The sequence below is a fragment of the Pongo pygmaeus genome, chromosome 20 (genome assembly GCF_028885625.2).
Source record: "Pongo pygmaeus isolate AG05252 chromosome 20, NHGRI_mPonPyg2-v2.0_pri, whole genome shotgun sequence".
Classification (NCBI taxonomy): domain Eukaryota; kingdom Metazoa; phylum Chordata; class Mammalia; order Primates; family Hominidae; genus Pongo; species Pongo pygmaeus.
The window spans coordinates 33,143,974-33,159,808 of record NC_072393.2 but is presented as its reverse complement, the minus strand read 5'-3'; the positions used below and the strand labels follow the sequence as shown (position 1 = coordinate 33,159,808).

Here is a 15,835-nt window from a genome sequence, read left to right as displayed (position 1 = left end):
ACCCGTGAACTTAATATAAAAGTTAAACAAAGAAAGAGAATAACTGTTCTCAATGATAATAGTCAAGTTTTCAGGCTTAAAACCAGAACTTTGGAAAACACACTCCTTCTACCGTAAACTCGACAGCTTCTCAATACTTAAAGAGCTCTTAATAAGACATGGTGATACTAACAAAAGTGAGTTTTTGACACAACAAAACATAAACCATTATTTCTCAAATAACCAATGCATACTATTTTACAAGCAAGCATGGGGGAAAGACCCATTTACTGCACAAGAAAAATCGTGAGTATTGATGGAATAAATGTATTGATATGTAAAATTCCCCTGTAACTAAGAAACTAGTTACAGGGGAGTTTTGAGGTAGTATTAAAGAACACTCACAATTATCTAAAAGCTTTAAAGATACACCTTTTAGTAACTACATATTTGCAAAAAGCTTGATTGTATTATTGCTTCTCTAAAAAATTGCGAAGGGAATCCATCTGTCTTCTATTATGGCAAACTTTAGAGGTTTGCAATAATATCAATGCATGACACACTTTTTACTCAACTTTCTATTGTAGAGAAGTTATTTTTCTTTAAAAAATGCTATTTATGTTAAAGATATAGTTTTCAGAAAATATTTTTGTTGTCACACCTGGGTTATTGCTTACTACTGACATCTAGTGGGTAAAGGACATCAATGCTGCTAAACTTCCTGCAATACACCAACAAAGCATTTATTTCCTCACAACAAAGCATTATCTAGCTCAAAATACCAATAATGCTAAGGTAGTAAAATCTAAACCAGAAGCAGATTTTTTAAAGATCTCAATTTTAATTTCTTACATAGTATGTAAACACAGATTCTTTGGGATTCTCAATAAGTTAGGACTTAAAGAGTCTCAAGGGTGAAAGAAAACACAAATAATATGCTTCAATATTTTAGTAGGCACAATACAGCTTATGGTGTCTATAGCTATGAACTAACACTGAGATTGATATTATAAAAAGTAATGAGTTGGAATAACAAGATAGGTTTTAAAAGAGCTCACACTCACCTTTTCTTCATGTGATAATATATTGCTAAGGCCACACTACGGAAACAGAAAAAATCATAACAATGGATTTTATCATTTATTGGGTCTAAAAACTTTTTTTAAAAGTGGGGAGGAAGAAATTATCCTAGAGGCCCTGAAATTTAAATCTTCTACTTCAGAACAGTACCATTAGGGCACTATATTCTAGTTTTAGTTTTTTGTTTTTTTAACAAAAATACGAGGATCAAAATGCTAGGCAATATACTGTTAGAAGACATGTTTCTGTTGATGATTATAATATATAAATAATAACATATTTCCCTGTTAGATGCTCTTCTACCCACAAAACCTTTCATCCCATGCAATTTATACCTATGTGTACATATGCTTAAATTTAAGACATACAGTAGTGTTTTTTTTTTTTAAGTTGTTAGGCCCTGCACTTTAGTTGATTTAATTAACTATCTCCTACCCATCCGTGTTTTATTATTTCCTAAAAATTAATGATAAAAGTGTTTTATACCAAATTAAATCATTTACAATAACTTTTGCATAATTCATGTTAGTAAACCTAAGTACACACAAAATCAATGATAGCTTTCTGAAAATAAGCAGTGCTAATGATAATGCAACATAACACTACACAGTATAATATTAAGGGCAGGTACTTTCAATTAGTTTAAATGAAATATTTATGAACAAGTAAAACTCTTCAGATATATGTTACTGTATTCTTACGTTATCTACAGACACTGTGTATTAGGAAACATAAGTTATGTTTTTCCATCTGCCCACAGCATCTAAAATGAGGCTCAAATAATTGAGGAAAGCAAATCTGAATTTTAACAGTAGGTCTATATAATATTAGCACGTTTTTAAAAGCCTGTAACATTAGGATCTAAGATGGCTATGTCTATAGTGCTTCAAGAAGTTTTTAATCTCTAAAATAATTTTAAAATCACAGAATGTGAAGTTACCTGCTGAAAAGGACCAATGATCTAAATGACATTTAATCCAACACCATTTTACAGATAAGAAAAACAATGTTTAAAATTGACTTGCCCAAGATCCTACCAAATAGGAGCAGCTTGTTGTCCTAAATTCAAATCAGGCAATGGCTCTCAAACTTTGCTGCACGCTGGAATCACCTGAAGAGCTTTAAAAACTGCCTTCTTTTTAACATGAGACATTTTGATTTAATTAGCATTGTGTATAACTTTGAACATCAGGGTTGTTGTTAAAATTTCCCAAGTGATTCCAATGTACAGCAGGGTTTCCGAATGATTGAGTTGGGGTTCAAATCAGAATCTTCTGAGATGCTTTTATCCATATAAGAATGCCTCACATCCATCCCTATTTTCTTAAAAGGCTTCTGAGTGCCTAGAGTTGAAGGAGAGGTAGAGGTAGGAAGAGACATGTGACTGAAGACATATATTTTAAGAAAACTTGCATAAGTAATCAAATGTGGTCCATGCATTCCATTGAGAACAATGCTCTACTCACCTATATAAAACATTTTCCAAAATCTGTTCATAAACCCATTTCGCCCTATTAATTTGCTCAATAAACCTTTATTTTACCAATAGTGAATATACCAAGTGATCATTTCTCAAACTTGCTGACAGAAAATTAAAACTTACTACACTTTCAAAAGTAGAATTCTAAAAATTAGAATGATGGAGGAAAAAACATAAACTTTATGAATACTTGTTTGAGCAAGATTAATCTTTAAAACTACTTTTGAATTGTATACTAACATCTTACAATCTTTTGAATAGAAGCCAGGGACTCTAGCCAAAGTACAGTAATTTTTTTTTCCCCAAAGATTTAGAGACTTGGCTGAATACAGAAGTTTAGGGATTACTTAATAGGTCACAAAGCTTAAGACTTTAGACAGAGTTTGAGTCAAGTTTTTGCTGCAACACAATTTTATCTCAACCACTGTTAGAAGTGAGATAGAAAAGTGACATTATCATGAATGTAAACTTCCTACTTTTAATTAAAATAAAAGTTACTGACAATTGGTTTGGCTAGGAAAGCTAGTGCATTAGATACAAAATTGTTTATAAGCTAGCTATGTTTATAGAATGAAAAGTAAAACTGACAACCATCCTCTTGTGAAGAAAAATAAGTAAAATGAAAGATAAAGACATTAATATTCTAAATTGGCACTTTCCAAACTGTGTTCTAAAACTGTGTTCCAAAAATTAAATGCTCATAATCCAAGAAGATGATAATGATGTTCTCTAGACAACCCCAACAGAGCTGGTGTTGTTGTTGTTGCTTTTAAAATAAACTTGAAAGGCTCATCTTAGGTTGTTCTAAAAGTGCATCTTCACTTGTGCCCTATGAGGTGTTCATGCAAAATGAAGGCAAGTCAAATGCAGATACACTACAGTGCAGTACTACTGCACTACTACACTACTACAGTGCCAGTAGAGAAAAAGTTGTTCCTTCTTCCAAGATTAATGTCAAAACTAGTACACATTGATTGATTTAGGCCTGTAACTCATAAAAAAACTTTTTTTGGGGGGAAACATCCTATAAAGGATACCTATCTTACTCATTGTATTCAACATTGTCATAAGGCATAAAAGCATCAAATAAATAACTACACTTTTCCAGGGATTGATTATTTGCTAACTAATTTTCCCTTCCAACGTGAAGTCTAAAGTTAAAGGAGAAACTGAAAATTAGTATTTTTTTGAAAACTAATACATAGAATCAGAAATCAATATATAGTTGACACCAGTTTCTTAAACTGATTGCCCAAAAGGACAATCAAACAGCTGAAATAACCGAGGATGGCTGGGATGATTTTAGAATGAGGGGCTGTGTCCCTTGACATCATAGTTGTACTCACGATTTTACTATGATTGTAAGATGAGGCTGGCTGGCTGTGCTGTCATCTAGGTATATGGTTGAACACGAGCTGTACTTTTTAGTAAAATGCTTAGTAGATACCTGAAGGGGAAGGGAAATAGAAGAAAACATCACAGTAAGTTAAACCTATAAAAGTGTATTTTTTCCCATTGGTTAAAATGTCAAATGACAAAGTACTAAGGTACTTCTCACACTTCGTGAACTGAGTGTGGACTCATGTGCACTCCATGGGAAACCCACTGGAGGCTCTTAAATTCAATAGAGGATGTTTGAGAAATAGGTTATAAAAGGCTGCCCTTAATATGGTACCTATCATCAGACCTGGCAAGCGTCTATTGTGAATTCCCCTTTATAAATGAGAAATATTTAAGATTTCAGTGTTTTTAAAGCAATATAAAGCAGCTGAGATTTTCTATTATTTGCTTACTACAATGAGCTGTAATGCATTAAATAATATTGGCACAAGAGCATTTTATTGCAGTGAATGAAGACTAATGCTACATTACTAAGTTACTAATCCTAAATGTAATCTTCCAGGAGACAGTGGGACAAAACAAGTGTTTTAGATTCAGAGGCTCTGTGTGCCAGGGCTGCTCCATAACCAACAATAGAGAAAGCCATAGCATTCTTTAGTCCTGTTTTCTTACATAGAAGATAAAAAGACTATCACTTTAATATTCTCTCACATCCTGAAAACAGATAACAAAGACAACTCTACGAATTTAACTTTCACTTCATGTTTCAATAAGACTGCCAGGACATCACTCAAATGAGACTCTTGGAGAATACTTCCCATTCATTTCCAAAGTTGATTCATTTTATTCTACAAGTCATTTGACCTGCTCATAGGCATTTTCCTGCCACACAGTTTCCTGCTGCTCTCTGCCTAGGATTCTTTTTCTTTGTCCAAGCAAACTTGACCCCATTTACCCTCTGGGATTCCTTTGCCAGCAACCACACCACAAAATATTTCTGTTTTTGTAAACTAGTCAGTCTAATTCACGACTTGTTACATGATACCAATTCTTACAGAGTATTCCCCTTATAAGAAAGTAGGTCTTTCCAAGGAAGGGAGAGTCCTTTCTTCTTTACCTGGAGATGCTGAGCACAGAATTTTGGACAAGTTTAAAAGTTCAACAAGTGCTTGACAAATTAATTAAATCAGTTCCAATTTGGAAGATAAATCTTACTATATTTAATTATATCAAATACAGTAACAATTTACCATTTATAGGTATTATTTCAGATAGTCAAAATTAGAAAGGAACAAATTATCTTCATTCAGTCAGCATAAATACCAAGAATATAAAATTTTACAAACTTTAACACAAAATGGAAGGTGTTACTTAGTAATCTTAAGGTTGAATAACGAAGACTAGAAAATCATCATACCTCATAGTTTAGTAAGCCAAAACCAAAACATTACCATCAAAGGTCCAGTATCTGTTGAACTCCTATACCAACTTTTTTTCATTGTACCTGCTGCCTTTTGTTTTAGCCCACTGAAAATTCTCAAGTTTACTTCTGTCTCTCTCCTTTTTGGGAGGACAAATTTTAGCTATGTTTTCAAAGAATTAACCTTTTTTTTTGAGACAGGGTCTCACTTTGCTGCCCAGGCCGGAGTGCAATGGCACAATCAGAGCTAACAGCAGCCTCAAACCCCTGGGCTCAAGTAATTCTCTGCCTTAGCCTGCTGAGTAGGTGAGACAACAGGGACATGCCACCATGCCTGGCTAATTTGTTTTTTAATGTTTTTGTAGAGATGCAGTCTTGCTATGTTGACCACGCTAAAAATGAACACATTTTAATTTAATACTTCTAACACTTTGGGCATTAATGAAAACAGCTCCATTTATAGTGTGAAGTAATGGAACAATACGGCAGGGTATAAAATTTGAATAGGAATACTAAACAAGGGCCGGCCACAGTGGCTCACACCTATAATCCCAGCACTTTGAGAGACCAAGGCAGGCAGATCACTTGAGGTCAGGAGTTCGAGATCTGCCTGGCCAACATAGTGAAACCCTGTCTCTACTAAAATTTAGCCAGGTACAGTGGTGGGTGCCTGTAATCCCAGTTACTCAGGAGGCTGAGGTGGGAGAATCGCTTGAACCTGGGACGTGGAGATTGCAGTGAGGTGAGATTGTACCACTGCACTCCAGCCTGAATGATAGAGTGAGACCTTGTCTCAGAAATAAAAAGAAAATTTAAAAAGGCCCTGGTAGAAAAGTGTAATGAGTTTATTATAAATATATAAGTAAAATTCTCTGGATTAATATTAATTATACTGAAATTAAATTATAATTTACACTTTAAATATAGGTCATAAATTTGGGTTAAATATAATAGATTGACCATAAATTTATTCCCTCTCCCTCCTGAAATCTCATTAGAATTACTCGTATAACTCAAGTTATATGAGTATATAGAGAAGATGGACATTGATGATTTTTAATAAATGCTGAATTATAAAAAGTAGATAATGGAGTGGTAACTGGCATGGTAGAACAACTTCGGTGCCTACAAGAAGTGACTGGAACGGAAACCAGCAAGCCAGTTTGTCTTCCAGAACCCAAGGCAGACTTCAACTTAGAGGGAAATGGCACCTCTGAAAGTAGGGTGAAACATAAAATAAAAGCCAGCGAGGTCAGTTGAAAATCTGTGGTTAGATCCCCAAGTCCACCTGTCCTTCCATCTTACAAGGAATTTAAATGTGTGTTCTCTGTATATATAAAACCTGAAATTTCTGGGCTCAGAGATACCATAGCTAAAACCTGAGAGATGGAAAAAAACTGTACAGCAAGAAGCAGAACTTCACCTCTACTTCTGGAAAGCAAGTAGCCATGCTTTTACATCCCAGGCAGAAAATTGGGAGAGCCTTCTCAGAAGGAACTGAATGGTCCCAGAGTAAAGATCCCCAGATAATACACTGAAGTCTCCCAAATGAAATGCTGGCTTCATTTCCAAAACCTCACAGCGAGTCTCCTTAGTGAACAGAAGTCCTGCTTTCAATGAAAGCCAAGGACCACCATTCAAGAGAGATCAAAACAACAGGAAAAAAGAATTCATGGGACCCGTAAAATTTTGGAGCAAAACTTTAAAAATATACCCTCAACAAGAGAAACACGAGACATATTAAACTATAAAGTAAAAAATATCCAAGAAGTAGAATGAAAAGACAAACTGGAAAATAGGAGGGGGTGGGGGGATTAAAAACCAATGCGGATACAGGAGTCTAAGCAGCCCAGCATTCTTGAATAACAAGAATATCAGAAAAAATTAACAGAGAAAATAGAGAAGAAAAGAAATTCTCTAGAAGAGATAATCTGAAGACTTAGTAGCCCCAATAAAGGGAAAAGATCCCCACACCAAGCTGCATTACAAAATTTCAGAATCCCAGAGAGAAAGAAGGTCCTAAAAAGCTTCTAGAGATATGTAAAACCCGGTTACAAATAATGTATCACACAATGGCAACAGATTAAAAAACAATACTATAATGAGAACACAATTACAAAATACCTTTAGAACTGTAACATTTAGTTTAAACCTAAATTTTTTTTTTTTTTGGCTAATAGTGTATTCAGAAGTAATCTGTATAACAATAACACAAAGAAGAGGGTAGAGAACAGAGCTATTTAGAAGCAAGATTTTATATACTATTGAAATTAACTTGGTATTAATTCTAAGCAAGATTTTATATACTATTGAAATTAACTTGGTATTAATTCTAACTACATTGTTATAAATTGAGTTATTTCTATTAGTATGCATTTTAGTTGTTTTCAACCTAAAATTTTATACTGTATCAAAGAGGAAGGGTTTTAAGACTGGCTGGGTCTCTAAACATGTTCCCATGTGCCCTTTCCCAGGAAAATGTGCTCTAGTACAACTAGAGAGGATAACAAGGCAGAAGGAAACACAGAATCTAGGACTCAGGGAATCTCACAGAAGAGGGCAGTTAAGTGAGATCTCAGAAGACTTTCAAGAGATAGCTTAGAAAAGCAAGCATGTAGCACATCTAGGAAAGCCACTCTACATTGAACTAGGATGACAAAAGGCCAAGGAAAATTGCCCCAAGAGAAATATAAAACAGATGTATTTGAGCTGATGAATATTTTTGATGTGCATGTGACAAATGTTACAACACTTGGGTTAAGAATAACTGTTAGAGAACAGGCAAATGAATATAGTCAGACAATTAATTCTATGCTAAAAATTACAGGATGTGAAAGCAGAGAGACCAGCCAACGGCTACTTACTGCATTTGGCTGGGTAAACTAACATAGGCCAGGAAAAGGATTATCTGGGAGAAGTGAAGAAGTGCTCAGATGCCAGAACTGTTTAAAGGAAGGAAGGATACGTAATGCAGATGCACAGCTGAAACACTGTATGACTTAGCAGTAAATAATACTGGCATAAGCAGAATCATGTAAATATTACTGATTTAATAAAAATGTGCTACAATTGGACAAAACAGTGGGAAAAAAATAATGTCATGGTATACCCAGAAAGCTGTGCTTTTACCTGCTATACCAGAAAGTCAATAGACAGTGTGGAAAATTAACTTAGCTATTCTAATTTTGTTGTTTGATTTATTTTAAGACTAAATAAAGATCTTTATACCAATCACATTCTTAAAATTTAACTTGCATGTCAGATCCTTTAAAAGCTGGACACACTAAGCTAAAGACTTTTCTGCATAAATCTGATACTTGGAAAGATAGAAGAGATTTACAAAGTCCACAAAGAGAGTTCCATGCTAATAGCACTGGGTCCTCATTTTATTTTTAAGGAATCAAGATGGACATATTTTACTTCAAACTATGAATTTCTTAACTTTGTGACTATTTACTTACATGGTTCATGTGGTTGCTCTTTCTCTTTTCTTGAACTAAGAATAAAAAAAAATCAGTTCTGATACAAATATAAAATAAAATAGTTGCTAACATCTGATTGATTATCCTTATGCAAAATGAGACAGAATTCCATTTAAAAATAATTTCCAACTATTTATAACTTAAATTATAGGGCATAATAAATCTCATAAAGTAAAATCTAAAAACTTGGCTTTACTTTTTGTCCTAACGGATATTCTATTCACATTCATAACCAGGCATGGTGGCATGCGCCTGTAGTCCCAGCTACTTGGGAGGCTGAGGGAGGAGAATTGCTTGAACCAGGAGGCGGAGGTTGCAGTGAGCCAAGATCACACCATTGCACTCCAGCTGTGGGCGACAGAGCAAGACTCCGTCTTGGGGTAAAAAAAATATCTATCTATCTATCTATCTATCTATCTATCTATCTATCTATCTATTCTATTACAGTCAAATGAAAGAATCCTCATGTACAAAAAAAGGGGCATAACAAATTAAGCCAGATGAGAAATTTAGCTAATAAATAAGTTTAACTGTTGCATATATGAGCCATGATTCACTGGTATTTTCTCACTCTGCGTTTACACATGGCTTACTTTAATTACTAGAATCTAAGAGCTAGCAGCTCTAAGAACTAGTTCCTGGCCAGGTACAAATCTGTAGATGCACCAGAATCCCTGTAAGCATCTCAAACCACTTATTGGTCATCTACTAATATGTCACTAACAAAAAAATGTGTCTTTGCACAACTGGAAAGTAACCTACCTTACATTTAAATTTTAAAATGAGTATGCAAACTTAATTGGACATAGTATCTGCAGCAAACAAAATCATTTTTTTTTTCTAACAAAGGCCAGAATAATAAAAGCTCCAAGAGGGACTTGGGCCATGCTTTGTTTCCTACACTGCCTCCTCCTTTGATGCTGGAAGGCCTTGAAGGCAAACATTCCTACCACTGAAGACTTGAGGGACATGAAATAGCCTTCACTGCTTCCACACACTCTATGAGAAGCCCATGGCTCTAGAAGGAACTGATAAATACAATTCTGATATGGTTTAGGTATTTCCTCCCCTCCAGATGTCATATGAGAATGTGACCCTCAATGTTGGAGACAGGGCCTCCTGGGAGGTGTTTGGGTAATGGCGGTGGATTCCTTATGAATGGCTCGGTGCCATCCTCACAATAATGAGCAAATTCTCATTCTGGTAATTTACATAAGAGCTAGTTAAGAGTGTGGCACATTCCCCCTTCCCCTCTCTCTTGCTCCCTCTCTCATGTGAAACCACCTGCTCTCCCTTTGTCTTCCATTATGATTATAAGCTTGCTGAGGCCCTCAGCAGAAGCAGGTGTTGAAGCTATGCTCGTAAAGCCTGCAGAACTAGGAGCCAATTAAACTTTTCTAAAAAATAAATTACCCAGACTCAGGTGTTTCTTTACAGCAATGCAAAAATGAACAAACACAAGTCCTGACCAGAGATGACTGACTTAAGGCAGGCAAAATCCACACAGACCGTAAAAGCACAATTAGAAACCCAAATTTTATTGTGCTGCATTACTTCAAATATTATTATAGAACCCTCATTTATATTCTTGCTGTTGAAATCAACTAAAAAACTTGGTTGTATATGGCTTTTTAATCAAATAAACTAGGATTTAACATAACATTTAAAATATAAGCAGGAGTACTGGATGTTTAAATTTATATTACATTAACAGGAAAAGTTTAATAGCTTAAAAGTTTTGAGTAGCATAAACTTGGATGTGATAAACTCATATGGTTAAAGCACTGTATAAGAGGAGGCTGAAATCACAAATTTAATCCCCATTGATGAACAAATGATTTTTTTATTTGTTTAAATAAAAACCAAGCTGAAGCCTAAATTCTATCATTCATCATTAAAATGAACTCTTTGGAGCAAGGGAAAAAGGGTGAAAGACAAAAAATTATGAATAAAAAATTATGAATAAAGATAAATCTATGACTACTCTTAAATCACATGAAAAATGGTGTTGCTAAAAGGTAGCAAAATGTATAAACAGAAAGTTTACATGTTTTCTCTCACACAGTAACAACTAAAGAGAAGTATTTCACACATTAAAATAGGACAAGTGAATATATGAAAAGTTGAAAAATTTAAACCAATGTAAGTTTCTCTAAATACTTTCTGTAATACACTCATTATGACAGAGTTTTCAGTCGTCTTCTTGGTGGAAAAAACAATGTCGTCTCACCATCTGTTTGAGATTTTTGCAAGAAGATTGTGCTTTCCCTTGGATCATCAGAAGGGTTTGGCTCCAAAGCTCTATCTACAGAGAAAAAAAAAGTGATAATTCATGCGAATAGAAAAAATGATTTTTAAAGTAGCTACACATTCATTTTAATCACTTTAAATAGTCCTGAAAAAAGTTTCTAGTAATAAATATGAAGGAAATAAAGGCAAAAATATAATAATTCTACTTGGGAATGCAAAATTATAGCCTCTCTGTATACATATAGAATAAAACTGGGCTACGTCAAGGACTTTCAAAGAGACTAAAACTAAATAATCCAATGCAAAAGAGGAGTAATTTACACGCCCTGCTCCTTCTGCTGCAAAACTCTGCTCCTTAGTTCAGCTAAAACCAGGTTCTTGTCACACAACCAAGAAAGATTAGGCTCAAGGACACATTGAAGGGTGAGTAGAACAGAATTTATTTGGCAAAAAGGAAAAAAAAATCTCAGAAAAGCGAGAGGGAATCCTTCCAGCGGGCTCCCAACTCACAGACTGAATACCAGGCCACCACACACAAGCTGAAGAGGCCAGGCTCCTCCCCACTGCACAAGATGCAAACTTCCTGTGACCCCACCCCATTCTCCCAGTGCACAGGCAGGTCACAGATTCTCCGGACACCCTCCCCCTCATCTGCCTCCTGCATCCACTTCTACTTATCAAATAAAAATATAATCACTTGCCTCTCTACTGATATTCGCAGCACATTTTAGGAATAGGCTCAAGCAGCAACGGATGCTGTGGAAAAATTACTGTCAGACACTAGCTCAATATATCAAACATGCTAAAATAAAGAGCTGTTTTTTGGCCACTATCCCTCAGAAAATAACATGGCTAATTCATTTACTTATCTGTGATTTATTCAGGGGCAATTCATCATGGCAGATTTAAGTGGACTGCATAAAAAGTTCAGTGCTCTAATCTATAAGGACACTTTCATGTCAGAAAATGATTTTTAACTTTTGCCCTCCATTTCCAAAGCTAAAATCTCACTTCTTTCCAACACATGATTCATTTGGGACTTCATCAAGAGTACTTTTGAAACAGAGCTTACTTAGACCTTCTTCTAAAAAATGTTGGCCCTATGTATGTCAAGGTAGGTCTGTTTACAGTCCACCTTGCACCAAAGTGAGATAATCCATTTAAGCAAGACTAAAAATAATATTCTTGAATTTTTATTACACAAACTTTGTCATCATATAATAAAAGTTGTAATAAGGGAAAACAATAAAAACCTATGACACTCCTCAGCACTGTCCATCTCAACCCACTTATCTTAAGCAATCTTGTAAGAAACTAGGTGAAGATCCACTCAGAGTAATAATTAAGGCAATATTTTCCAAATCACATATTAGTAACCATTCCACTTTTTAAAAAGGGGTGTAGTGGGCAAATCACAATCCACTCTTTCCCTTGCTTTTACAAAATCAAATTGCACAGTGGTACAGTAAAAACTAATCAGCCTGTTAGTGAATACTGTCCAACTCAGCATTTCACAAATTTATCTACCCAGGATCCTTTTCTTCCCTCCAACTAAAGTAGTTAGAATCTAGTATAAAAATAATTTGGAAGTTTCTGATTTAGCAGAAATCCGAATCATCCATTTTAATAATACTGCCATCTCACTAGAATATTACATAGCTAAAAAATCTGCTTTTTCTCCATGATTTGAAGTTCATTGGGAGAAAACTATTCTTATGTAAAAAACTTACACAAAAGTCATTTTCAAGTTTTTTCCCACATATTTGACAGTTTGATGACATAATGTTAGCTATGTGGAAAAATAAAATTGTCTGTGCACAACATGACAGGAAGAGACTTGTATAGCCGTCCCTAACCTAAAGCTTCTGAAAAAGTCCATGACTACTTTGTATCAAAAAAGCAAATATATTATCATTTGAGTGTGAAACATAACAAGTAATGTTTGCAGAATTCATATAATGTTTCAGTACCTGTGTCATAATGTTTAATTTGGAATTTTCCATGGAAGCCCAGGAAAATTACATACAAGATTCAAAAAGTAGCAGGCTTACGCCCATACACATATACCCCACACATAAAACCAAGATGTGCTATTGTGTATTTTAATACAAAAATCAAGAAGAAATGAAAACATACAGGAAATAAAACAAGATCAGCCCAAGTAACAAGCTGTCACTCTCCCATTCCCGGGGTTTTAGGCATCTGACCAAGGGGTTGGCCAGTCAATCGCAGTTCATCTGGGACTTCCCAAGAACTAGAGGAGAAAGGATGAACTGGCTCACAGGACTGGTAGCTGACCAGGAGTTGCCAGTGGCTCCCATTGCCATCAAGAGAAGGGTATTTTCAGGAGAGATCAACAGAGAAGAGCATAACTGAGATAGGTTCTGGAGATATCATTCGATTCCTTGGTCAAGCAGTGCCTCACTGACTCCTGTTAACTCCCTGGCTATGCAAGTTAATTTTTCAATAAACATTTTTAACTATTTTGAGGTAGATTTTCTTCAACTGGCAACTGTAAGAGACTTGGTTAGTCAGCACTACTGATAGTACTGATGATTACACTAAAGGCAGGAATAGGTAAAAGTCTCTTGCTTACTTCTTTAAGAAATGTCTTATCAAGAACAGAAATTTGCCAGAGCCAAAATAATGCCTTGTTTAAAACTCACAACCATTACTTTTCGTTTTCCTTATGCATGGTAAAAAAAAAAATAGCTCTAAGCAGTACACCTTTTATGTTTTATTTTCTTACAAATGACTTTGACCCCTTTGGAAAATATTGGCTCATCAAGTGTTATTCCTATACTTTACTTAGCCAATGCCCTATTGTTGGTGATTTAGGCATTTACAAAGTTTTGTTCTTATGAGGAAAACCTTCACGTATAGTATCTTGTACTTTTTTTTAGAGATCCTTAGGAAAGATTTTCAAAAGTGGAATGACTAGAACAAAGGTGAGATTGTTTTCATGAATCAATATATAGCGCTAAGTTGCTTTCTAAAGAAGATATGGGCATATTAGGGCACAGTGCTTCAAATCACACCAGTTTTAGCTTCTAGTTCAGCTTTGGATACTTAAAAAAATTCCTACTGATGTGAAGAGGAACACTATTGAGGCTCTAACTTATATTTGTTTATTAGATTATACACTTTGACCATTTTTCCATAGTTAACAATGTTATTTCCACTTTGATGAGTTTCATATCATTTGTACATACTGTATGTACTGAATTCACTAGGAATTTACTAGTGTTTATTTGCATGGGGTTTTCAGAAAATATTCATTTTATGTCTATAGCCTACCACAATTTTCTATATAACTTGTAATTTCTGCTGATGACAAATACCACATATTGCTATTTTATAGAATGGACACTTAAGCCATTAGACAGAAACTTAAACACAAACACTGTTATTTCTGCATTCTCCATTAACTCTTTTCCCAAGAGCCTAAGGAGACTCTGAGAAATCACACTACTCTTTTTTCATTGTCACAAAAGACTGCCAACTATTAAATAAAATATTAGGCCCCATAAACAGGCACATGCAGAAATTTAGAGACATCCAGAGGATAAAAACACAATAACTACACAACTTATATGTGAATGCCTTCAAAAATTATTTTTGTAACCTCCTAAAATGTTTGAAACTAGGAAAATAATTTTGATCTCATGATTAGGGGTTATAACTATCACTGTATTTTAAGACCCAGTGTTTTTGTATTATCAATTTAAGTTACATCGTAATCTGGCAGCATAATAGAATGATGGGGAAACGTATGACTTAAAAAACAGTTATGCTCAGGGCTAAATGTAAACATCCCTCAAAGGAAGGAATCTGTAGACCCGCTGACACTGAATACCGGTTTTTCTCTAAGATTCTATTAGTCGTAAGATCTATCTCAATTGTAAAGATGTTAAAAACGTAACAAAACAATGTATGCAATTTAGAATAAGTAAGATGCATTATTAAAGGCCAAAAGTGTTAAAATTATGCAACTGTAAACTGGCAAGAAATAATTTTTCCTGTCAAAATATTAAAAGGGAGAGGGCAGTAATGAAGGAATTAACTGACAGAAGGAGCATATTCAGAGAAAGAGATTAATTTCAACATATTACTTTCATATATCCCAATTAAATAAAATACATCAACACTTTCTGAGCCAACTGCTGGGCATCAGTTTATGTAAAGGCTTACTGCATTTACCGACCTGCTCTATCATCCCTATACTGTACCTGGTATTAGTTTTATGGCCCATAAAAACATTCCAAGTCTCTCAATTACGATGCAGTTTGAAGGCCAGACTTTTCACACATCAGATGCTACCTACCTGATAGCCTTGAGCTGGCCTGCCTGTATCACCTGAGGGCACACGTGGAGCTCCTTTGTGCCCATCTCAGGCTCACTCATGACTTGGTTCTGCTTTCCCAGGTCGGACAACCCCACCTTGGCCTTCCTAGCCACTGCTGTTCCTCCATGTCAGTTCCCAGTCTTGCCATAACTTTTTAACTCCTCGATCTGTTTTAGTGACTGTGACTGAGCTGTGACATTTCATATTAGGTAGTATACTTTCCCCCTTTATATGTTTCTTTTCTTTTTTTTTTTTTTTTTTGACAGAGTCTCGCATTGTCACCCACGCTGGAGTGCAGTGGCACGATCTCGGCTCACTGCAAGCTCCACCTCCCAGGTTCACGCCATTCTTCTGCCTCAGCCTTGTGAGTAGCTCGGACTACAGGCACCCTCCACCACGCCTGGCTAATTTTTTATATTTTTAGTAGAGACGGGGTTTCACCTTGTTAGCCAGGATGG

At 35.2% G+C, this 15,835-nt stretch overlaps 1 protein-coding gene across 6 annotated transcripts in view; it reads right to left on the bottom strand.

Annotated features, from left to right (window-relative positions):
• Positions 1-15,835, bottom strand: part of LOC129020805 (cyclin-Y-like protein 2) — a 75,314-nt gene that overhangs the window by 41,642 nt on the left and 17,837 nt on the right. For all 6 annotated transcript variants that reach the window (XR_008495911.2, XR_008495910.2, XR_008495909.2 and 3 more), the window contains exons 2-5: positions 11,013-11,087; positions 8,762-8,796; positions 3,886-3,986; positions 1,044-1,079 (exon numbers count right to left, since the gene is read on the bottom strand). Coding sequence is in view for 1 of the 6 variants with exons in the window: in XM_054465631.2 (XP_054321606.2) it covers positions 1,044-1,079; positions 3,886-3,986; positions 8,762-8,796; positions 11,013-11,087 (247 nt within the window). In the remaining 5 variants the exon portion in view is untranslated. The remainder of the gene's footprint in view (positions 1-1,043; positions 1,080-3,885; positions 3,987-8,761; positions 8,797-11,012; positions 11,088-15,835) is intronic.